The sequence below is a fragment of the Leuciscus leuciscus genome, assembly GCF_965113295.1.
Source record: "Leuciscus leuciscus genome assembly, chromosome: 22".
NCBI classification, from domain to species: domain Eukaryota; kingdom Metazoa; phylum Chordata; class Actinopteri; order Cypriniformes; family Leuciscidae; genus Leuciscus; species Leuciscus leuciscus.
In genome coordinates this window covers 2,641,007-2,667,753 of record NC_138746.1, presented here as the reverse complement: position 1 = coordinate 2,667,753, position 26,747 = coordinate 2,641,007, and the positions used below count along the sequence as shown (strand labels likewise).

Below are 26,747 nucleotides of genomic sequence, written 5' to 3'. Positions count from 1 at the left end.
ACACAACAGTTTGCTTGCAAGTAAACAGAGAGATATTTTGAAGGAACGCAAGGAAGTGACAGATCTTAGAGACCCAGGCAGACTATTCCCCTCTGAGGGGGCTTTACATTTAAAGGCACGTCTACCACTCTCTTTAAAGATGTTTGGCACAGTGAAGGAGAGATATTCAGTGTGTCTCAATCTATAGCTGGTGGTCTATATGGAATTAAGTATTCCTTCAGGTAAGAAGGATCATTTAAAAATGACCTGATACCAGTGATACTGTCTTCTGGCTTCTGGTGATAATGAGTTCAGTGAGTCCTACATTACTCAGTGGTGAGTGGTAAATGGACATCTCAGCACAAATCTACATATATTTATTGAAAGCAACATTTAATGCTTTCAGGTTTGCTTCTGTTGCGTTTTGATAGACAACATCGGCATAGTCTAGTATGGGAAATATTAACTGTGACACAATTCTTAACCTAATCTGTTGAGTAAAACAGTTAATAGATCTCAATACTGATGCTTGCATATCAAAATTCTGACTATTTCCTCTGTTTTGTTGACAGGCGATGGTGGCGTGTTACCCGGCTAAAGGCACTGGATATGTGCGCCATGTGGACAACCCAAATGGCGATGGGAGATGCGTCACATGCATATATTACCTTAATAAGAATTGGGATGCCAAGGTAAGTGAATCATCTGTAATTCATTGCATCCTATTCTTTTTTTATGATGCATAAAATAAAACAAAAAATGATACAAAAGGAATACATTGATAGAGCGCGGGTTACAATACAGATAACAATAATCAAAACAGAGAATAAATAAATAAATAATAATAATTAGAAAATAATATATATATATTTTTAAACGATTATGAAAATAATGAGGTATATATAAATGACAGAAGACCAGAAAGACGCATATACCTACAGTGTGTGTATTCATCCGTCCCAATACCATTGCATCCTATTCTGAAGAGTTTGATCTAGATTGGCTGGCTTTGCCATGTTTAAAGCATGCTTTATCTGTATAAGCGCTATAGAAAGTTGACATGACTCTGACAGTCGGCATGAATGGCGAGCGACTGCATACGTGCCAGTAGGCCTGCTTCATTTCGGCCTAATCCCATTAACCTCAGAGATTGTAATCTCCAGAGAAAACCAGGAGGAGAGTTACTGAAAGCGCTTACCGAGTCAGGGAAATGAGGCACGAGACTCATTACAACTGGAAAACCACTCGCACATGAATCGTGCAATTAATGCATTATACCTTTTAAATATGTTATTTAAAGATTGCATAAATGTCCTGTCGCACAATGTTTTCGTATACCATGCTCGTTGACTATAGTTCGATTTCATTCATAAAATCCACCATATTTACCTTTAGTTGCTTGGTTTTGACTCTAACCCGCTGCCTTGGTCCTGTTTTCCTCTGATGGTCTTTTTCAAGAATAGATTTTCAGAAAGCATAAATTATGTTGCATAGCAAAGATAATACTTATAGTTAGTTTCTCCTATACAACTACAGATATTATGGATCTTGAATTTGCTTTAAGATATTTTTTTCCCCTTTTCCTCCTTTAAATTACATATACTCATTTCCAGTTTATGTAATTTAATAAGTTAATATTTTATTTGTGAAATACTTGAAATATTCTCAATCTTGTAACAGATTCTGGGTTGTACGTCAGAACGGAGGCTCACTATTGGCCAGCATCACACGCATCACACACATGACCAGCGTCAGCCAATAGTGAGCCTCCGTTCTGACGTACAACCCAGAAGCGCTGCGCTGTTACACTACGTGAACTCACTCAGAGAAACACAGAAGAAATGAAGAGTTGAACAAAGTCGTTATTTTTGTTTGTTTTTGCACACAAAAAGTATTCTCGTCGCTTGATAAACTTAAGGTTGAGCCACTGTAGTCACTTGGACTATTTTAAACATTGTCTTTACTAACTTTCTGGACCGGCAAGTTTCAATAACAGAGAAGCCTATGGAGGAGTGAGACAGCTCTCAGATTTAATAAAAAATATCTTAATTTGTGTTCTGAAGATGAACGAAAGTCTTACGGGGTTGGAACAATATGAGGGAGAGTAATTACTGACAGAACTTTCATTTTGGGGTGAACTAACCCTTTAATAAGCTTCTTCAGCCTTCTGGCATCTCCAGCTTTAACCCCGGCACACTATGGCGTAAAACAGGGCACTAGCGACGACACACTGATAGAACATGTGAAACACTTGCTACACACTTTGAAGGACCTGAGTCTTCTCAAGAAGTAGAGTCTGCTCTGGCCCTTTTTATAGATTGTTCCGGTGATTTTTGTCCAGTCAAGTCTGTCAGCGATGTGGATCCCCAAATACCGATAGGAGTCCACTGTCTCAATAGCCCTATTCGGACGGGACTAGTGTAACATGGAGAGGAGGGGTAGAGTAATAATAACCAGAGCTTCTCTGTGATTTTAGTACCGTCTGAATGTGCATCTCAGTGATCATTACAGACAATGTCAGTGAAGATTACAGCGACTTTTACCTTCTGGAAAAAGGTCCATAAAAATGACCTCAGGTGATATTAATCCCATGCGAATAGACCCGCTGTAAATATGTACGTAAATATTTCATAATTTTTAAAGTTTTTCAAGTATGGAGACGCTTGAAGAAGCATCAGTTGCGTTCTAGACGCTGGAACGAGTCTGTGGCAAAACTCAAGTGTTTTACACACACCATTCAGATCAGAGAGAAGATCGACAGCACTTGTTAGAGGCACGAAACATCTTTTAGCGTTAGGTAAGTGTCTATTACCAACACAATCCAATCTGAAGTTCATTAATACATCGTTCGACCGGACATAACTGTTTTATATATATAATAAATATAGGTTATATGTGTTTGCGCACGTGATATCAGGAAGCAGTGTAACACACACATGATGACAGGAGAGACGGCGGTGTGTAAATTGAGTTACTCTCCCACTTCTGCTAGTTTTACTGAGATCTCTTCTCCCGTGCGAATTGGCCATTACTATTACAGACGTCCTGTGGTAAAATTACATTACTCCATCTACCCTTGTAAAGTTAATGTCTCTGCCGTGAATAGAAATAGGTGAGGGAAGGTCTTTTTCCCTTCTAAAATCAATTAGCAATTCTTTTGTTTTAGTTACATGTATTTGTAGATGGTTCACTCCACACCACTGCACAAAATTGTAGACCAGAGCTTTATATTTCATCTCTCGCCTCAATGCAACCGAACACAGCCGAATCATCTGAAAACTTCTGGAGGACGCATGACTTCGAGTTGTGACTGAAGTCTGAGGAGAGGGTGAATAGAAACGGAGACAAAAAAAACTTTACTGTCACTTTTGAACAATTGAATGTGTCCTTGTAGCCTGGAAATCCAGACCTAAATCTAAAAGATTAATGGTCTGGCGTCGACTAATAACACTCGGCCAGCTCGAGGGGCGGCACCAAGCATGCATTTGAAGATCTCACTGCACGCAATTGGATAACACTATGACCAATCACAACAAGTTATCGCTTAGCTTCCAGCGGAGCTAACTGGTAGATTAGACTCTTACCGTATCCGGTCGGCAAAACAGCAAAAACGGCCTTCTTGCAAAGGAAGGATTGGAGCGGCGTCTTCTGTTCCTCTTTTAGATAAAGCCAAGTCTAACTCGTTCATTGTAGCGGCCAAAGCCGTTTCAAACAACTGGTGTTCATCCATAGCCATCTTGCAATGTTTACTAATGACTTCGACGTCACAGTGCTGTCATCTTCTGTTTAGCTCCGCCTATATCAGATAACCCGATGTGATTGGTGCAGCTCAGATCGAGGGGCATATTTAATGATCATCATTACTCGACACTAGAGTAACTCGCTGAGCAAATTCAACTTGTGCTCTCGCGAGAACTCTGGATTACCAGGGTAGCGTCCTTGCTCAAAAAAAAAAAGAAAAAAAAAGAATCGGTAACACAATATAAGGTTCATTAGTTAATCACATTAGATAGCATGAACTAATAATGAGCTGCACTTATACAGCATTTATTCATCTTTGTTCATGTTAATTTCAACATTTACTAATACTTTATTAAAATCTTGTTAACATTAGTTAATGCACTGTGAACTAACATGAACAAACAATGAACAGCTGGATTTTTATTAACTAACATTAAAAAAGATGAACAAATACAGTAACAAATGTATTGCTCATAGTTAATGTTAGTTAATACATTAACTAAATATTAACTAATGAACCGTATTGTAAAGATCTTACTGACCCCAAACTTTTAAACTGTAGTGTACGTTGGTTCAGTGACGTTAAATAATGTTTTGGACTTGAATAAAACCAGTTCATTTAGATGTTACCACTTTTTTTCAGTGTAGAAAGAAATAGCTGACATCACAGCATTTTAAAGTGTACTTCCCTGATGATTTTGCACTTTTGTGCTTGAATGCGCATGCATTGGTGAGCAGTATGAAGCGTGTGCTCAGCTCCCTGGAGAGAGAGAGAGAGAGAGTGTGTGTGTGCATGTGAGCTGTGTGTCGTTCATGTGAAAGGTTCATATTCTCGCACCGTCGGCGTACAGGTCTTTATCCAGCATGTGGTCTTTTCCTCTCATCCCTGTTCAGGAAGGCCTCGCTCCGCTGTGTTTCCTATCCTAGCCTCCTCCAGACCTGGCCTCTCATTGTTTGTGTCGCTCTGTTATTTTCACTAATGGAATTTATCATTATCACTAAAAAAGCTCCAGTCACGCACTGCTGAGTCGACTTTATTGTCAGTAGTCACGTTAGCATTATATCATGCGAGTTTATGATTCATAACAGCATCAGAGGCAAATCACAATGATTTATTGTTTTAGAGGGAACATTTTACAGTAAGGTCTCATTTGTTAACATTATGCAAAGCAACACCCTAGCAACCACCCAGAACACCCTAGCAACCATCCAGAAAACAATAGCAACTGATTAGCAACACGCTTGCAACTGCATAGTAACACCCTAGCAATCATCTATCTTCAAGCTCTTAAAACTAACTCAAGCTTTCTGGTCGGGCTTTCTTAAACCAAAATACTGTTAGTTGAGATTGTATTTTTTAACCACCCAGATCCAGAAAACTATAGCAACTGAATAGCAACACTGTAGCAACCACCTAGAATACCATAGTAACCACAGAGCAACACCCAAGCGAACACCCTAGCAAACGCCTAGCAACCATCCAGAAAACCATAGCAACTGAATAGCAACACTGTAGCAACCACCTAGAATACCATAGTAACCACTGAGCAACAACCTAGCAACTGCATAGTTACACCCTAGCAATCATCTATCTTCAAGCTCTTACAAATGAACTCAAACTTTCTGGTCAGGCTTTCTTAAACCAAAATACAGTTAGTTGAGATTGCATTTTTTAACCACCCAGAACACCCTAGCAACCATCCAGAAAACCATTGCAACTGAATAGCAACACTGTAGCAACCACCTAGAATACCATAGTAACCACAGAGCAACACCCTAGCAACTGCCTAGTAACACCCTAGCAATCATCGATCTTCAAGCTCTTAAAACTAATTCAAACTTTCTAGTCAGGCTTTCTTAAACCAAAATACAGTTAGTTGAGATTGTATTTTTTAAACACCCAGAACACCCTAGCAACCATCCAGAAAACCATAGCAACTGAATAGCAACACTGTAGCAACCACCTGGAATACCATAGTAACCACAGAGCAACACCCAAGCAACCACCCAGAACGCCTAGCAACCATCCAGAAAACCATAGCAACTGAATAGCAACACTGTAGCAACCACCTAGAATAACCACAGAGCAACACCCTAGCAACTGCATAGTAACACCCTAGCAATCATCGATCTTCAAGCTCTTACAAACGAACTCAAACTTTCTGGTCAGGCTTTCTTAAACCAAAATACAGTTAGTTGAGATTGCATTTCTTATGTACCTTTTGTCTATAACTAAAATAGTGATTGACGTTATCCTGTGTCTTTAGGATCACGGAGGCATACTGCGGATATTTCCAGAGGGAAAAGCTCAGTTTGCGGACATCGAACCCAAATTTGACCGCTTGCTTTTATTCTGGTCTGACAGACGAAACCCTCACGAGGTCCAGCCTGCGTACGCTACAAGGTACATGCACAAACACACACACACATCATGCATTTTCATCTTTGTCTAGTCATTATTTCCCCTTTATAACTCATAAACGTCTCCTGTGTTTATAGATATGCCATTACCGTGTGGTATTTTGATGCTGATGAGCGGGCGAGAGCTAAAGAGAAGTACCTCACAGGTAATTTCACCCAAAAATAAAACACTGTAATTATTCGCTCACCCTGAAGTCGTTCCAAACCTGTATGCTGTTATTAAAGAGGATGTTTGAGCAGCATATCTTTTAAATATAACAACAGTTCAGAGTCAGCACGTCTGTCGAGCTCCAAAAAAGACCATATCGTTTTTGTAAAATGAGTCTGTACAGTTGTAAAGTCTTCTGAAGTCATATGATAGATTTGTGTGAGGAACAGACTGAAATTGAATTCGTTATTCTCACAATATCTTCCTCTCCACCTTCAAATCTTGTTCTCTATCCTTAATATTCAAAATCAAAACTGTCTTTAATATTATTGGTGCTCTTCGGTAATTTTTGACTGAAAAATGCAACTTTTTTTGTATTTTTTACTTTATCAGAATGGTATGAAACTTGGTAGAGGCTTTGGCGCTTTGATCACACACACAAAAATCATGATCATGATTCAAAAATGTTAAATGTTCCTGAAAAAAATAGTCAAACTTGTATTGTTCGCGATCGAAAATAAGCGCATTTCGTCTAGTGGAAGCGTTTGGTACTGCGGCCAAAATAAATCTTAATGAAAGCTCACTTTTTTCAGATATCAATCTCAAATTTGGAACACAACTTGTTTAGCTTTGATTTTCTCGCAGTTTTAGAGTAAAACATGTTTTGGAAAATATATATTTAATATAAAAAATTTAAATAGTATGCATTTTTCATCACAAACATAAAATGATATAACTTTAAGTTCTCTTTTTTAAACTTTTTTCACTTCAGCAATAATCTGTCAAGTGTCGTCTTTAAAAAGAGACCGAACTTCAGTCTGTGATCCAAAGCATTCAAGATTTACGACAGTTTAAGTTTCAGGTCTGTTCTCAAAAAGTGAATAAATGGATTATAACTACTGTATAAATATAATTTAGTACTATAAAATCCCCTAAAAATACAAAACATTAAATAAAAAGATTATAACATGACCATATTCTACACCCCTTAATCACTCAAAATCTAAACTTTAACAACTACCTTCCTAACTATTAATAAGCAGTGATTAAGAGTTTATTGAGGTAAAATTCGTAGTTAAAAGTGAGAATTGGACCCTAATCTAAAGTGTGACCAGAAATGTTTTCAGTGATTTTTGACCGCCAGGCGAAGAGCACCAGAGGGTTCAAAATGTGTTGAATATTTTTTAAGCGTATTGCGTAGTTGTGCTTGGAGTCAGTTGTTTTATTTGCAATAATAGTGCAATGAAACATGCCAAATTGTGCCGATATCATTTTTGGCCAGGCTGTCATTCAAAGAAATTATGAACACATGCAACAACAAGAGAGAACCAACGAAATATTAATATCTGATTATGTTGTAGTCAATGTATGCTTTTTCCTGTGAGCTTTTTCTTTTTTTTTTTAAATCTACATTATTTTATTATTTTTCTTATTCTTATTATTTTCATTATTATTGCATAGTAAAATAAAACCTGTAGCTCTGGCTTCTTTGCCAAATAATTTTGTCAGATAAATAGCTTACCCAAGTTTAGTGTTTTGTTCTTCCCTCATTTAAAATAATTTGCTCATATTTTGATGGTTTTATCAAACTTGTAGAGTCATTAAAAACAAATATCCCCTCCGGATGTCACTTTTAGCCACTACTGTATGTTATTTGAGAGCTTTGAGGATAGAAGATTATCAGGAAATAATTACTTAAATTTCCTCACAGAAAGCATCATGTGCTCATTTAGTTTGAAGTTAAAGGGGTGGTATAATGCCCTTTTCACAAGATGTAAAATAAGTCTCTGATGTCCCCAGAGTGTGTGTGTGAAGCTTTAGCTCTAAATACCCCACAGATATTTTTATATAGCATGTTAAAATTGTCACTTTTTGAGGGTGAGCAAAAACGCACCGTTTTGTGTCTGTCCCTTTAAATGCAAATGAGCTGCTGCTCCCGGCACAGGAGGCGGAGCTACAACAGTTTGTATGCACTGAAAATTTTAATGTTTATGTTCAAACCTAAGTCAGACAATGATGGAGAGACTCAAGAAGAAGTGACAACATGTAGAAGCAACAGGACATTTCTGAATGGTCAGTTGATGAATTTATGTAGTTTATGTGTAGTTATCTTCTAGTCATTGATTAGCATATTCTGTCTTGATAATCTATAAATCGTGTTCAGGGGGCGGGGTTTATGTAAATTTAGGGTTGGTGATGTCACTAACCCGGGAGGAATGTGGTGTAGTCTCTACCAGCCGTTTGTTGTTGTCCTTAAAAAATTATTTCTTTAAAAGCAAATCTCTCCCTTTGCTTTGAACTTTGAGCGTCGTAACTTTGCAGATGTTGTTTATCATACAGCAACATTACACACTAACTAAAGTTAAAAAAGTGAAATCTTAATCAACCACCCCTTTAAAATAGAGATTGTGTCAAACTCTGAGGGTAAATGTAAAGGGTAAATTCTTTCCTCCTGGTTTTCTTTTTGTACAGGTGCCGGTGAAAAAGGAGTGAAGGTGGAGCTAAACAAGCCGTCTGAACCAAGCTAATCAAAGTGCCATTAATCCGGACTTTTCCTGGTTACACGCTGCGTGGAAAAAGAAGAAGAGGGATTCGGAAAAGGCAGCGGGTGTCCGTGACGAAGCAAGAGAAGAAGGAGAGGAGGATTGAATTAATAAGAGATTTAAAAACTCTGCAGAATTCAACCACAGTTCCTGGAAAACCAGCTAACTTTGAATATGACGGTTGAATTTTACTTTTAAAAAGGTACAGTCCTCTGGATCTCATTCTCATGTGACTGGAGTCACAGTGCTTCGGACGAATGTTTCAAAGTTAAAAGGAGAAATGTATTTTTTGGGACGAGTTTCTGCATTTCGACCTGATCTTTATGAATCAAGTCGCACATCTATGCATGTTCTTTCTCATAACCACTGATCAGATTGTCTGTTCGTACTGAAACGCACCCAATGCCAGCGAGGTAGTGGACTTTCGGCATGTGTATTCTGGCAGATGCATCATGGGAATGTCATCTGCAATCCTACAGCTTAACTTTGTTACATGCACAGGGTCGTGACCTGCAAGTTATTGTTTAAATTCATCAAAATAAAAGCCTGTTTGCATTTTACACATTGTTGCATTTGTAAATATTCTCAAACGAGGTGTAATTGTGCTTATTTTTCCTGCTGTTGGTTATACTCGTGTGCTTGAACGCTTAAATATTTGATATTTCACCATCTGCTGCTGCACAATAACAGCTCTTTACTAATCAAAACACAAAATATTCATTTCAAATCAAAATACAAAATATTAATTTCAGATCAAAATCAACAAAGTTGGTGTTTTAAATATGGAATAAATGACAGAATATTAACTGGCCTGATTTTTGTAACCATCTTCAGCCTTTAATAGGCTGATGTACACAAAAACGTGAGATTCACTGAGACTTTATTCCTCATCTGATCTGACTCTTTCGGGAAATGAGGAACAACAGATGGAAATGGCCAAACTCTGCCGCCTTGTGGCAAATACAGTATGTACATTCATAAATCAGGCGAGAAAATCTACAGCCATGGTAAAATACCCCGTGATAACAGATATCTAGGGTTTAATTTGTATTTTTAGTTATAAAAGATAGTAAGTAATTTAAGAATTCCTAAACATTGAACAAATGCAGTCTATCTAACAGTAATATTCAGGTAAAAATATTACATGAATAAAGTAATCGATTGTAAAACAAATCATTCCATCACAAATAATTTATCTTCTTTTTTACAATTCAGATTAAAACTATAATATGTAAGATTTTTGTAATAAAATATCCCAAAATCACTTGCACAGTGTGATATATTTCCTGCAGTTGTGACCTTACAATATCCCAAAAGTTCCCAAAGATTTTTAATTTCAGAGAAATTCCAATTTTAAATAATGTCTCGTCCCTGTCCCACTTGTCACCTGTCAATGATGTAATATCCGCGTTATCCCTGGTTACGGCTCGTACTGCCATAGTAACCATGGTGACAGACGTGGACAGCTGGGTTACGTCTAGCGGCGCGCTCACGCTGTTGTTTCGTTCAAAAATTATGGATCATGGCAAGCAGACTTTAGGACAAAATGAGAACTAAAATGAGGATCGATATCAGCGTGGCGTTTTCGAGATGGCGAGAGCTAGCGTCCGCGGCTAACCTCGACTTGACAGAGACGCGCAAATGTAGAGGTGAGCAAATGTACATTAAACTAATCAATGTTATACAGCTCAACATGATGAAATGTTAGAATATGATCAGTATGTTATGCTAATGTTGATCTAGCTCACTGCTAGTCTCATACAGACAAACTAACACATAGAATAACATTATAACTTTCAACACACTCAAATGCAGTTTAGTGTGCTAGTGTAGAGCGAGGGAAACAGCGCTGCGTTCCCTCACAGGTTTCATTCGTCTAATAAACTGCCCTGTGTGAGTATTATTCAGCACTAGCGGGTAAGTTAGATCAGTAGAATGAAATGTCCTCATTCCTTTATATCCGCGGGACTCGCGTATGGCGCTAATATCTGTCTCTCATTAGCACTCGCGCCCTGCTTCACACCACAGTCATGTTTAAAACATCAATGTATTCACTCATCCATAAACATTATTAGATCCTTCGGCATCACGACAAGTTCCATAATTCCTCTTATGCGTCATCAACCCACGCCTTTGTTATTGTAAGAGGTTAGCGACCCCTAGCGGCGAAAAAATTACATATTGTAGCTTTAATGAGCTTAGTGTTGTGATAAAAACAGAAATAATCTTGGACAGTACATTATTATGTAGGCTATTCGTTTACCAATTGTTTCCATAATTATCCATAATAAACCATAATTATCAATATGGTTTTCAGGCATAAATTAAACATCAGTAAATACAGATTTAGTTGAAGTGAAACGATAGAACCTTTTTATACAAGTCTATCCCTCACAACCTCGTTTTCATCCCTGTTAAATCTATAAAAGACCTGGTATAAAACAAAACTGTATATTTATGTGCAAATCCCAGTCACATTTATCAGTTCTCTTACACCAGGGATGTCCAAAGTCGGTCCTGAAGGGCCACTGTCCTGCAAAGTTTAGCTCCAACTTGCCTAAACATACATGCCTGGAAGTTTCTAGTATGCCTAGTGAGACATTGATTAGCTGGTTCAGGTGTGTTTAACTGAGGTTGGAGCTAAACTTGGCAGGACAATGGCCCTCCAGGAGCAGGATTGGACACCCCTGTCTTACACTATACAGAGAGCTTATATTTGGCAGTATTTTCCTGAATCTCTGAGGTGACACAGTTTCACTGTATCTGTGTATTTACTTAGTAAAAGCCCAGGATAGAGAGGTTGAGTGAATGTAGCGTGGACTCTGTGAATGAGGATCATTGAGAAGGAGAGAATCCCTGCACTCCGATCCACACACACTCCTATTCTAGAGCTAGACACTCCCGTGAGTTTCATCTCCACGCTTTTGTTCCTGAATAAACATCTGGAGGGAGAGCAGAATCATGTCCAGGACTGATCAGACTCCTCACCGTGTTTCTTCCGGAGATACGGACACACCAGCACCTTCACTACGACCCCAGTCCACCTCCCAGTAACACTCTCTCTACCAGAGGTGGACAGTAACAAAGTGCATTTACTTGAGTACACTCTCTGAGGATCTGTACTTTACTTGAGTTTTTTTTTTTTTACTTTAACTTCACTACAAATATCGTACTTTTTGCTCCACTACAATTCGGTCAAGGTCCTTGAGTAGAAAGTAGTAACGTCAGTCAGTGGATGATTTTGGTTGGAAATGAAAGTCGGATTGACGTCAATCTGACGTTGGATTCTTACATCAACCTGATTTTAATTTTCAATGTTGGGTTTGGTCTTCTAAATGCGAATTTTGGCATTGTTTTGGAGCACACTAGCTTATAGATAACAGTAATGCTAACATATTCATACTAAAAGCCAAAAAACTTTAAATAGGACACTATTTGAGGGAACAGCCATTTGAGTGTCCGACACCATTGTGGAGGTTATTGAGTGACTTATTCAATCTCACATTCAATCCCACTACTGGAAATAAATGTGATATTAATATGATGGTATGCAGGCATAGATTCAGGCATAAGGTACTGTAAGTATTACATACAACAATGCAACAATAATAAAACAATGCATTGACATTTACTTTTTACTTTTGATACTTAAGTACTTTTAAAAACGAATACTTCCGTATTTTTACTTAAGTAAAAATCGGTCTTTACAACTTTTACTTGTAACGGAGTAATATTTGACCAGTAGTATCTGTACTTTCACTCAGGTAAGGAAGTTGTGTACTTTGTTCAACACCTGAACCCACCGATCCAATCTGTGCGGATGATCGGGATCCGGCGGTCCCGTACGAGTGCTGGTAATCGCTGTGTTCCCATCAGACAGAAGGAGGGCGTTATGCGTTGGGTTTGGATCCAGAGTGAACCGACGGAAATCTAAAGAACAAATGCATGCACTGTAAATATAATTTGTCTTTTAGTAACTTGGAGGCTTGAGGAAAAGAAACTGAGCCTCAGTGCTTGAATGGATAGTTCACCTAAAAATGGAAAATCTGTCAAAAACTTATTTTCTTCTGCTGAACAGAAAGAAGTTGCATTTTACAGAGAAAAAGTTTGAAGAATTAATTTTAGGGTTAACTATCTCTATCCCTTTAATGATTGATTGATAGATATAGTACATTTAGAGTGATGATATCAAATACACAGACCCTCGGGACAGAATATTGTCCAAAGCAGGAGGAAAACGAGCATTTATGGAAAAAAGCTCCTGATTGGAGCAACTTCCATTTTTATTACAGATATTTTTGCGTCAGTTTCCCATGAAGTGTTGATTTTGTTCTCTTGAACTCATGCGATGGAAACACTGCTTTATTCGCTGATGTTTTATGCGATATTACAAGTTAAATTTGCAACCTTCAATGGAAACAGCTAATGATAGAGTCGTATGTTTAATCTTGATGTTTATTGCGTCATGCCTCATTTTGTTGGTGATAAAGGCTAATAGAATGACAGCATGTTCTACATATTTTTTGTGCACAAATTTTCCTCAAAATGTATTAAACATATTTGGAACATTGTTATTTCAGTAACACTATTAGTTGGTTAAGTGAACATAAAGAGTTGAGAGAGAAACCGGATGCGTATCATTATATTGGATCCGTGCATTCGCTCTTAAAGTGACAGTAGCCTATAAATCCCTGTTGCCGTCTGTCATTAATGTTAATCACACAACAAAACACAGCTTTAACAAAGATTAATCTGTACAGTGAACGCTATAGTGTTATTTAATTTCATTAAAAAGTCTCATATTAATACAATTATAAACAGCTTTTTCTTGTGTATTTCTGATTTCTGAAGGCGAACCGGGAGCTTCTTCAGATCCTTCAACAGACGAAAGATCGTAGATTAATCTAAGAGACGTAGACGCTCTCCTGAGAACAACTTCCATGAGAATACTAGAGCTATGTTTCCATCCACCTATTTTCATGCAGATTTTGGGATATTACATGAGAAAACACTGGATGCTCTGGAAACTGCTTTATTCGCAGATGTTTTAAGCGATATTCCAATATTGCGCACAAGTTAAATTCACAACCTTTGATGAAAACAGCTAATGATAGACTAGTATGTTTTATCTTAATGTTTATTTGGTCGTGCCCCATTTTGCTGGTGTTCCTACATTTATTTATCAGTTATTATATACTTCCCATTTAATGTTGTAAAATTCAGTTTCAGCTGTGCATGAAATGCAGGAGTTAGAATTGAAGACTAAAACATGCTAATTCGTGCTAGCAATGTGTTAAATCATGTTTGCAATCTGTTAGCAAGATGATAATTCATCTTAACAAATTGTTAAGACACACCGGACAGATGAACTGGTCCTGAAATACTGAAATCTGCCATTTTACAGAACAGTTTAGTTTCTCTTTCTCTCTGCTGGAAGGTTTTTATCTTCTCGAATGCAGGGTGTGGCTTATTCACAGTTTTATTGTATGATATACTGTCAGAGTTTATAGTAACATTATCTTATCCTCTCTAACAGTATCATAAGGAAGCGGAGTAAGAAAAAAAAGCATAATAAATAGAAATCTGTCGTTTTAATGTATTAACAAGCCAGATTTTTCTCCCTTATGACAAATTCAACAAAGCTAACAAATGTGATGATGCACCTATGAAAGAAAAATAATGACAAGTGTTCCCCCTAAAAATGCAAGCACTGTTAATGCAATGGGCTTTTTTGTTGTTTTGCTTTCAAATACATTTGTCATTATTTTACTTCCATATGCATCATGAAAATTTAGAGAATTTAACATTATCTTCTATTGTAACTAGTATTTTTCATCAAAGAATGTTATCAGTCATGCAACTGAGGGTTAAGAGTTAAGGCAACATTATTTGTGTGTTTATTATCATAACCACTGCATCTTTGCCGTGTCACCAGCAGGTGGCGCTGCTGAACTGCAGATCAATCTGAAACCTTTTAAATAACCTCCTTCCTCCATTAGAAAACCTTGTGAACCTCTCAGACAGGATTTTGGATTAGTCAATGAGATGCACATAAACTGACATAACAAACAAGAATATTTTCATTGAAACTCACACAAATATATACAGGCTATATGTTGACATAGACTATATGAATAATAAGAAACCCAATAGATACAATGCAATAGTTGTCTACGTACCTTCAGTGCTTGGCCTCTAATTATACAATACATTTTATTAGAAAATGAGCTTCATTTGCATTGTATTGTTGGGTTCTGTTGTGTCACATAAGTAATTTATGCCTTTATGCTAATATATGGTAACAAGGAGAATGCATTTTTTTATGAATTCCGTTTCTAACCCAGTGACTTAAATCACAATAATATTTTGATTGAGTAATTGAGAGAAAATTCTCTGTATTCATATTTGTTGTCTGTGAGATTTTAGGCAACAAATGCTGTTTACAAGCTCCTAAATAAGTCAAAAATGTGTCACTGGAGGGTAAATACTGAAATACGCCTGGAATCATCTCTTGGTTTGGTTTATTCTCTTCAGAACGGTTAAAAAACAGCATTTTATGAATGATTTTCAAAGTGATTTTTATCAAAGTGAAAACCTCAAAGATCTTTTTTTGTTTTTTTGTTTTCAACCTTTTATGTTCATCACTCTATTTGTGTTCTATAAGAAAAACGCAGAGATGTCCGTGAACATTTGAGCAATGATGCATTAACATCACATTTGCATAATAATGCATGTTATTATTATAGCAACGTGTATTAGCAAAAGCACTTAACGCCAAATAGAAAGTAAAAGCAGATTTACTGCTTCTTTAATATTGCCAGCAGCAGAATCAAAAATCATTGCAAACACATTGTTAATATTTAATATATATATAGATTCAAGTGCTTTAATTAAATCACAATAATAGGAATTATTCGACATAGAATTGTCAGTATTTATATTTGCTTTTGAAGCATCACGAACCTGTGTGTGAAGTCTGAGTGTGTGTAGAAGAGAATCACTGATGATGATGATGATCGCATCCGCTTCAGACCTCAGACGCCACTATTGATTTTCATTGTTCACAGTCCGAGAGCTGTCCATTATGTCTGAAAGCTCGAGAAGAAAATCAATGTCAAAGTGAGTTTCACACGGGACTGAGTGAGGAGGGTTAACAACATTACTGTATCTCAAAAGAACTGACCCATAAAAGGTAAAGATGTAAAACTGCAAATGTACATCAATTCAGTAGTGCTAGTTTAGAAATATGAGATCAAATCCAGATGTCACTGGGCAGGTTTTCTATAGAAGTATTTTGTGCACGTTTATTTTCAAGACCATTCAGACATATATTTTCCTCTCCAGGTGTTCTCAAAAATATGCATAAATATCTTTATGCGAAACATATCCAATTTCAGGATGAGATGTGACTTCACCCTAGTTTGCAGCAACACCTTAATCTGACATTTAATGTTGGGTTGCACAGTCAGCTTTTTATTTCAAGTGCACCAGAATTGGACACAGGAGGGCAATGTTGATCTAGCGTTTAAAATCAATATCAGACCTGGGAAATAGTGACATCAAGTAAATCCTCTTTCAGTTTCAGTTAGATTTGGAATATTTTCTCGTAGCCTATATATCATTTAGATGTCTGACCAACTCAAGAAACCCTGAATTTAAGATAGCTTATGCTACAAATGTCCTCTAAACCAAAACACAATAAAAAAGTTGATGCGTTTCATTGGGTTTCACTCATATGTGCAGCATTGAACTCTTGAATGCATCTGGGTGACAGACGTGAAGGTGTTTATCATGAGTGAGCATTTTCCATAATTCATTGGGCTGTGGTCAAATATTGCTTACATGGTCAGAATCCAGTGATCAGCAGTAATAATTACCTCTGACGGCTTCGGAAGAGGTGATGATGGAAACGGGCTCCGTGATGCATTGCTCTGGTCTGAAGGTTGCAATGCACACCAGTAAGACATGAATGAACGACCGCGCTCCGTTCCCGCGATCTGCCTTGTGAAAAAGAAGTAAATATTAATGGAAATAATATACTTTAAAAGAATAACCTTTAGTGCAAACTGAATCTAATGTTTTCAGACACTTTATTGCATGTTAGTTGCAATTAAAGGTGCTCTAAGCGATGTTGGGTGACGTCACGTCTTGTTGACCTTTTAAGTATTGTCAAACAAAACGGAGGCTAGCTCGACCCTCCCTCCTCCTCATCCCGTCCCCTTCCCCCTCCCTTCCGTGCTTCCTGAAACAGTCATGAACCATTTAGAAAAAAACAAACTGGATTTACCCTGTCCAGCAAAAACAGATTGAATGTGGGATTGGAAGCCCTTCTGCCGGCGGAGTTCTCGCCACCTTTTGAACGCTTTTCCGATGTAAATCCCCCCCCCCCTTCATGTGCACGCGCACTAACCCCCCCACCCCCAAATCATTCTTATCGGTTATTGGCTGGAACACTGTTTGTTATGTTTCGTGGTCCAGGCTGGGCCAGTTTGTTTTTGTTGCCGTTTGTGGAGCCTGGGCTGTCTACAGAGACCGCGTTTTTTTACAGTGTGTTCAGGGGACAGGCAGCGAGCGGATAGTGAGGAGATGTTTGCTGGATGTGTAGGAATTTGCCCACTGTAGTTTTATCCTAAAATAATTGTATCCCTTAAAACTCATCTTTGATCACCAAAATGACATATTTAAATGTTTTTTCCTTGAAAAAAAAAATCCTTCATGCCTTAAAATAGCTTGAATGTAACTCGACCCCCTTTCCTTCATTTATTATACGCGGTGCTATGAATATGCAAATGAGCCCTGCCTCCACTCACTCACACCAGGGGCACGTTCAAGCTCAACCCGGTGCGCAATGTTTTGGTACGTTTTCCGGGTTGAGGGACATGTTTCCAGGAAAGGTGTGAAATGGGGTTTGAGATACATTTTCTCTTATTTGGCGGTCAGCCCAATCAGCAGCAACATGTATATAAGCTAAACCACGCGGTATTAAAGAGACAGCTCGCACAATGGGTCAAAGTAAAGTCGTTTACAAATGTATACGCAACAATTGAAGATATAAGAAGACATGTTTGTCATAAGAGTTTTATGGAAAAAATATGGCATATCAACAGTGATCAGCAATAATGATTAGCCTAATACTCACAATAAAAATAATAAGGTAATATAGATCATAACACAGTCTCGGAGGTAAGAAGTGGATTATCCTTCACCTGAGATGTTTGTCTTTTCTTCCTGAAATGCGAGGCAAATGTTGGATCACAATAATTAGGAACCACAATTTTCTACAAATCCCTTCACTCGATTGGGATGTTCTCTTTTATTCTTATTTCAAGGGGGGAAAAAAACGTTTAAATATGTTATTTTGGTGATCAAAGATGAGTTTTAAGGGATATAATTATTGGGGGACTTTCAGTGGTGTTTTAGTTAATAAATACTATATTATCTGTAACTTTGGCATGGATTTTAGCGTACGCACGTTATAAATGAGGCCCATAGTGTTTTGTAAGAGAGCTTTGACCTGTTTGAACCCACAGTGACAAATGTGAAGGACAACCGTGTGCAAATATTGAGCAGATTCCTGTGTTTTAGGCACGCTGAGTTCCTGTGCTTGAACTGCTCTGAAGTAACAGACAGATCCTAAAAACACACACACACCGGCGTGCTCATAAAGCTGCACATTCACTGGAAATGCCGTGTAAGTGAGAACTTCTCCTCACCGGGTCAGCGGCTTCCATCAGTCCTCACTGAGCGTTCATGGGAAATCTGCTTAATGTGTTAATAAGTACTTTTCTAAAAATACCCTGCCGGCTGACAGAACCAATGATTCATGCATATTAAACTGCCACTGTGAATCTGAACTGGCGGGTCGCAGGTCTGTTCTGATGCCTCACAGAAACAATACTATTCAAATAATACATGCAACTAAACCACATACGGTTGTGTCTTTGATTTCAATGATTGTTTGATGCTGTTCCAAAAATCTTGTTATTGCATGCGTGATAATCTAAATGAGTGAAATATTTCAGCATTTGCATATACAGTCAAACCTAAATGTAATCAGACACCTTCAACATTTCTCACATTATCACAGTTTATTCGCTATAGTTTAGAAAAGAACTGGTTTGATATTTCACTGGTTTTGTCCGTCCTTCTGTTAGACTGTCTCACAGATGAATTATGTTGAATATCTGTCAGCTGTTAAATTTAACTACACAATTAGATAATACCAGTTTAGCTCAACCAATCACCAAGCAATGCTTCATTTTGTTCAGTCTGTGGTGTAAAAAGGTCGCATTAGCAATTAAAGAAAAAAACACCAGCAAAACTTGGTCAGATCAAAGTGTCGGAATAATTTTTGGTCCCAAATTTTTTTAAATTTTACTGGTAGTCACTGTATGAAGAATTTCTGAGTATAATATGTCACAGTTTACTTTATTTTGCTCTCGGCACTTACATAAATGAAATATAGTGTCCTGCACACACTAGTAAAAAAAATATATATATAAAAAAAATCTGGTGTCTGAATAATTTTTGGTTTGACTGTACATTTTTATATGCATTACATCACGCCAATCATTTCTTTTGCAAATATTTCGCCTCTAATAAAGTTAGTGAAAATGAATATTATGCACAATGCTAGCTTTAAAATGAATGAGTCGTCGTTGGCCTTTTCATAGATGTCTAAAAGTATAATTTTTTGTGAGATAGATAACCTTTATTGTCATTATAAACATGTATAACGAAATTAGTTTTGTGTTGTTGTATAATCCGGCACTAAGGGAAGCACTTCCTAATTTCGTTATGCATGTTTATAATGACAATAAAGGTGATCTATCTGTCTATTTGAGACAAAAGAAGGGCTTTATGCATCTGTTCCATTTCAGCACATGTTCTTCTGAACGACCCATAAGCCAGACTCACCAGTGAACACTGGCTTCTGTGCTTCATGCGCTGGTTTCTGCCATGGAAACGCGTGACATTTCACAGGAGGGTCTGATTGTGCGAGCCGGTCTCCAGGATCAGCAAAGGTCTTTGTGCTTGGGAATGTTCTCCGGTCTGACGGATGAAAGAAGGCTCTTATTGGGAAAGCTGAAAGGTGAAGGATCTGCCTTTCACCGCCCTCCTTTAATTACCTCAATAACCTCCCGCAGACTGAGGAATGACTTCAGAGGGATTGATTCCTGGAAACACATGATATGAACATTCCCACTCTGTCCTGTGGATACACCTGGAATCTTACGTTTTCATGTTAAATGGTTTACTTTAATTCCATTAAATGGGAATGATCGTAATTTGGATCCAGAAGAATATAATCCTGCTATTGGATATAGTGACATTGGGAACACTTTACAATAAGGTTAAACATTACAGTAGTCAACATTTGAAGTGGATCAAAAAAGGATCTTTTGGATCTAATGGAACCTTAAAGTGATACTGTAACATTCTAAATTTTATTATTTTACGATTGGATCCAAATTATGACAGAAAATCAATCATTTAGGATTGTAACATGATCAAGACGTTTTAAAGATCCCTTAAAATAAGCTAAAAAGTGCTTTATATCTTTTGCTCTGCGCTTCACACATGCATCTAAATATAAAGTGATGTGATAAAGTTGTGCTCCACCTTAAACCAGTTTCGGAGATCAGCTGAGGAGGCGAGAGTGAAACCCAAATCCCTGTGAAAGTGATAATGAGCTTCATAATTATTTCATTAATGCTCTTCACGCTGTTTTTTTCCTCTTGCTTTTCTTCCAGCAGGATAGAGCAATACTGAAACTACGAGCCGCTGTGACTCATCAGTTTTCGCCTCTGGATGGATGAAAGTCACCGAATGATTCCAGTCATTTATGCTGAGAAGCTGTTGGAACTCAAAAGGTCATCTGCATAATAATAGTGTTTCCTGTAGGCATGATATTTGTTACGTTAACTCAACACCGGCCAGAGAAGAATGGTTACTTGATTTCTAACTATCTGTAAGCTTCAGTGAATTATGACGATTGGTAGCGCTTATGAGCTTGAAAGTGATTTTCACCAGAAGAAAATGAGCACATCAGAAAATTTTATATTTCAGTCAGTTGTTGTTGTTGGTGCAAATCTGTGTTATTATCCCAGACAGCAACATAGTGTCGGCCCAGATCCGGCCCATATCACACGTGGGATCCACATGTACCAGATGATTCGGATCCGGGCCGACACTATGTTGCTGTTTGTGATAGAAAATTAAAACCAACAATTACAATCATAAAGGCCTTCAAATGGAGTTTGTGCACATGTGAACATATTCAGTGCTTATTCAGTGGTAAGGGTGCATGTATGACAATGATGTACTAAAAACATTATTTTTTTTATTTTTTTTGCTGTATTATACATGCCAGGCCAGTAGTTGGCGATGTCACTTTATAAAGAAATATTAAACCCCTATAGACTGAACACGTGATGTCACCACTTTTTTTGTAGTTTTCACGGAGTCGTTTTCAAAAACTTGCAGAAGTGAAGGCTCAAAGATCTCGAAACTCAACTCTAATAGAAAAACATTTTCCTTCACACACACGTCCTGACTCCTCAAAAAAAGACAAATAAACCCAAATAAACCTCTCTATACCTCTTTGTTTTTAAAGAAAATAAACCCCCAAATGAACTTTTCCCACACTTCTTTTAACACACGATCACTCTCAATAATCACACTATTCCTTCAACATTATAGCACTCGATTTTCACACTCACTCACTCATACACACAAACACACACAAACACACACACACGCTTTTGTCTTTACTGCAATTCCTCTTTTTTCCCCCTCATAATTCCACATTTTAAAGGCTCTCAGTAACCAGTATCACCAATCTTCACTGATTAATCAACCCATATTAACCCATTAGTCACCAAAAGAGTGAAAAAGAGGGAAGCCGAAAGATATAGGGTACATTTACACAACAACGATGTACTTAAAACAGTATAAGTTTTTCCTTTGCTTTTTTTTTCTTTTTTTTTTTTCGTACAGACGAAAACGTTGTCAAAACGATCCCGTTCACACAGATCAGCGAAAACGACTGAAAACGTTGTATTATTCAGGCCAGTAGATGGCGATGTCACTTTTTTCACAAATTTGCATTTTTGTAGTTTACACCGAGACGATAACGGTATCGTTTTCAAAAACTTGCACTTTGAAACCCGCTTTCAAAAGTTTGCGCTTTCCGTCCCTCAAAACGCTGTTGTCGTGTAAATGAACGGCCAAAACGCATAAGAAGTTTTCAGTTTTTAGTGGAAAACGGTGTTGTATAAACGGCCCCAGACTGTCAAACTGGGCAGGAATGATCATAAATATGTGCAAACAAGAGCTTTTACCATCAGTCATGGTTTATTTGCTGTGTTTCAGCTCCTTCTGTATGTCCCACATGCCAACTTACAGCTTTAACGTCTCCAGTTTTACAAAACCAATCCAATATCGTGCAATCCCCTCCGATTTCATTCAGTTTCATCAAAATTATTTACTCACTAACAATCCAAACCTGAAGTTACTAGAAGGAGAACTTCTAAAACAGCTTTTTTTTTCTTCTTCTTCTATGCAATGACAACAAAACCAACATGAGGACTAGTACATTTTGGGGTTGTGAATTATTCATTAAACATGATTTCATCACATCAGAATAACCAGAGAGCTTATTTTAGTTCATCACTGCTGTAAAGCATTAATGGCTTTACGGTTTACGCTGCCAAACCAGCGGTGAGTTTCATTGAGCTCCAGCAGGTTGAGTTGAATTGACAGATTCCTTCAGCCTGAGTCACCATGTAAACATCAGGGTTAATGAATAGCTCTTTCATAGTGTGGTATAAAGGCCTTTAATAACCTGACGTGTGTGTCGGCTGTTTTTAAACTCAGGGTGACCCGTTCTCTCATCCAATCTCAGCTTTCTGTCGCTCAACGCCACAGACTCACGCCGTCCTCCACGTGTGACGCAGGAACTTCCACCTCTGGACACAGAATACATCCAGAAGACACGCCAAACTGCAAGAGAATCAACTTGTTTGGCCTGAGATCAGAGAAGCGTACATGTACAATAAAAACAAAGTGTGAGTTTAGAGAAAGAGAAAGGCTAATTCATACGAATTCATACGACCTCACTCATTTTTGCTAAATAGTATATTTTACGAGTTGCCCAATTCGTATGAAGTCGTACGAATGACGTAAACCTGACTCCGCCCCTAAACCTAACCATCACGTGGGTTTAGACAAATCGTACGAATTCGTACGAGTGAGGTCAAACGAATTAGCCACCTTTTAATCACCTTTTAATACGAATTGGTCGTGAGATAGCGTTGTCTCACTAGGAAATGTAGCAATTTTTATGCAATTAATATGAAAATGTACGATTTGTATTGAAAAAGTATGATGCATGATGCTCCATCTTTAACTCCACCCCTAAAACTATGAATTTGCAACAAATCAAACATGCACTATGTATATATATATATATATATATATATATATATATATATATATATATAGTACGTTTCACTAAAACTATTCATTTTATTCATGTTTTGTCATGTATAGGCTAATATATGATTAATGTACAGTATAATATTCAATAAATAGAAATAAAACATGCTTAAAAAATGATAAAAATAAATAAATCACTGAATACTAGTGAATTCTTAAATGTATTATATACAATGATCAATCAAAGCAGCATTTTTGCCTGAATGTTTCAAATTAAGAACGCTTTCGGAATTCCATTTCAACTGCGAATTTGATTTGAATTTTTGCATTCAGGAACTAGATCTGAAATTTGAATTTAAATTAAGTTGTAATGAATTGGAATGCATAGAAATTCATAGGCTACATAATCACAATAGGTGTAATTTTTAAGATGGAAAAAATTTAGTTTTTAAAAACAAACTTTGAATGTTGACTTGAGAAAAAAACTTAAACAATAAATAAAAAAATGAAAAAAGGTATAATCAATTTAAAAAAACTAATAGAAAAAAATCACAGTTGCTCAAAACATTGAAATATTTAATTAAAATCTGGTAAATATTTTAAGTCAAAGAGGTTTGGCTGACAAAAGCGTTGGGAATTTGTTGACTTACAGGGTAAAACATGCTTCATTTCCCATAAATCATCTACTGTGTTGAATTTCTGTGAATTGCTATTTAGTAAATTCCTTTTCCTGTCATTCCAATTCAACTTCCTGTGTGTTGTAACCAATTCAATTCAAATTCACAAATTAAATTTGGTCACCAAAACCGGCTCTGCTTGCTGGAGTGGCTCATCTAAAGGGACATGGTGATGGGAAAAAAATATGAGATGCATTGGAGGAAAAAAATATTTCAATGCTTTTGCGCTCTCGCTAAAGTTTTGCGTTCCCCCGAGGACAGAGAAAAGTTGCATTCGCTCGCAAAACCTTTGCATTCACTCGAGATACTTTGTGTTCACTCGCAAAGAGCTCAAAAGTTTAGCGAGAGAACGCAAAGTTTGTCTGGGAAACGCAAAAGCATTGACTTATTTTCCACCACCATGTCCTATTGCTGGCTCCAGGCTCATCTGCTGATTATTTGAACAGTTCAAATGTATTTCTCTAAGACATACTCATGCAGTTTTCCAAAAGCAATACATTCAGCTCCACATTTTGGCCTTCCATCACAGCTTTGCTTTATAAATATGAGCGTCTCCTGCAGTCCTGAGCTTCTGAAGCGGGAGGTCTGTGACAAACAGGCATGTCTTGTGTTCAGCAGGAGAAATGTTATCCATGAAGCCTTCGGGATGTTTAATAACACTGCCTTTCCAATTTTAGGCCAACTCTGAGGTAATAAAATCTGTCCAAGGGGACCAAAAACCACAAACCAAATACCAGCATGTCTGGAGGGTACGAAATGATGACAAAATAGATACAATTTGCTGGTGTACCAATAAACACTCAAGTACTGGAAAAGTGCTCAGGAAAGAAATGAGATCTGATATACGGTCGACTGGGTTGAGCGAGAGAAACGAGTCCCGGCTCAAACACACGCCGATAATGCCACCGATTTCCTCAGCGGCGCTAAAGATTATGAACACACAAACACCCGGACCACAGAAAAACACACACAGAAAAACAGCTTTAAGAGACTTGAAGTTTGAAGGTTTAGAGGCCTTACAGAAAGAGACAACAAGAGATAGATCCATTAATTATATATTTCATATTAATATGAATAATCAAAACAATAAATAGTGCTTCCCAAACTGGGGTGTGTAATAATTGTTGAAATAATTTTCTTGATTAAAAGCTAATAAATAAATAAATCATAAAAGAACATCCTTTAAAAACACATTTAAAAAAATGTATATGTAATTTTTTACATAAAAAATATGTACTTAGTTTATTTATTTCATAATTTAAATATATATTAATAATAAAAAATTATATCTAGGGTTTCACAAACTGGGGTTCATAATTTGATGACAAGCTAATAATTAATAAGATCTAAAATTAAAATAGATCAATAAAAAAAAATTACCAATTAAAAAAACAAAACTTCATGAAAAGTGTAAAAAGCCTTGAAGTAGGTTTATATGTATACAGTTTTATCAATTTGTAATTCGAAATATTTAATAATTTTCATAAATATTGATAGAAATATTAATAATTATAACAATATCCTATGTTTCACAAATTGGGGTTCGCCAGCTAAAAATGTAATAAATCATAAAAAAATTTAATTTAAATACATGGGGGGGAAAAAATTTACAAAAAGAAATCAATCAACACACTTATGCTACTAAAAAGATGATTCAATCTCAATGAAGTCAATATTTAGGGTCACATGGGTTTGGCAGAGTTTGCAGAAATTGTCCTGAGAAAAAAGAAAAGAGAATTTGTGAAGAAAAGAGACCAGGCCTCATCCGGGACCGAGTATCAACACGCGGACTGATGCATTTCTGGCAGGAAAAACAGACATTTAATTGGAACCAAATATGCCTTTTCTTGGCTAGACTTGCAGGAGCTTCAAATCTGTGATTAAAAGCATTTTCCAGGGTTTTTGCACTTCACACTGTGACTCACATCCCTCTCTGACTCCGAGTCGACGTTTCCAAGAACTTGCAGCCCAAGCAGGCGCTTTAATTGAATTTTTCTGCTGGGTCACATGACTCTCTCTCTCGTTGGCATAAAAAAAAAAGAAAAAAAAAAAGAAGTTGTATTGCAAAAGCATTAAAACAACATAGAAAATGATTTAGAACATTTAGTAAAGCCAGTACAGAAAATAATAATAAAACTAAATAAAAGACAATATTATACATATTCATGGCTAGATATAGCAAAAATAATAACATAAACAATAATAATAAAATAAATGAATAATAATAATAATAAATAAATAAATAAACAGATTATAATACAGAAATCATGCAACAACAACTCAGAAATTGAACATTATATACATGTGTGTGTGTTTTTGGGCTGTGAGTGAGTGTGTGTTTATTGGATTTTTGCTTCTCTCTCTCTCTCTCTCTGTGACCCCGTGACCTCAGGGGGATCTGAGACAGGAGTTTTGGGATTCGGGATAATCAGCTTTGCTCCTCACTCAACTGCAGGTTTAATAAGCCTATTGATTTCAGGAGCCATCGATCCAGCCGTCAATCCGAGGACGTGACTGATAACAGGGATTTCCTTTGTCTGAAAATCAGCTGTTATTAAGCACGACTACAGTAAACGATGTGTGCGTGACACACACACATGAATATGATCAAGCGCCGTTATGTCAGTTCAGCAGATTTGTTGCAGAATTGAACAATTGCTTGTGCAATAATGAAGAGGCCAAAGAGCAAAGCCACTGGAATATATTGTATAAATCACTACAGATTCTGCTGTGGGATTCATATGTACAATTTACTCTGCTATGGATTCATGTATAAATAATACACAACAAAAGCACAGG

General features: G+C 37.0%; 1 protein-coding gene and 1 long non-coding RNA gene across 3 annotated transcripts in view; one reads left to right on the top strand and one right to left on the bottom strand.

The window, feature by feature from the left end:
- The window catches only part of egln1a (egl-9 family hypoxia-inducible factor 1a), a 28,518-nt gene extending 19,126 nt beyond the window's left edge, over positions 1-9,392 (top strand). Inside the window, exons 2-6 of one of the 2 annotated variants that reach the window (XM_082153466.1) lie at positions 552-671; positions 5,988-6,124; positions 6,220-6,287; positions 8,300-8,362; positions 8,762-9,392. In XM_082153466.1, coding sequence (XP_082009592.1) covers positions 552-671; positions 5,988-6,124; positions 6,220-6,287; positions 8,300-8,362; positions 8,762-8,817 — 444 coding nt within the window. In that variant the 3' untranslated portion in view covers positions 8,818-9,392. The remainder of the gene's footprint in view (positions 1-551; positions 672-5,987; positions 6,125-6,219; positions 6,288-8,299; positions 8,363-8,761) is intronic. The other variant, XM_082153467.1, reaches the window with a different exon arrangement.
- A 143-nt stretch (positions 9,393-9,535) lies between these two features.
- Positions 9,536-26,747, bottom strand: part of LOC309486262 — a 118,967-nt gene continuing 101,755 nt past the window's right edge. Inside the window, exons 10-12 of the long non-coding RNA XR_014201416.1 lie at positions 16,710-16,833; positions 15,796-15,927; positions 9,536-12,762 (exon numbers count right to left, since the gene is read on the bottom strand). This is a non-coding gene — a long non-coding RNA (uncharacterized lncRNA). The remainder of the gene's footprint in view (positions 12,763-15,795; positions 15,928-16,709; positions 16,834-26,747) is intronic.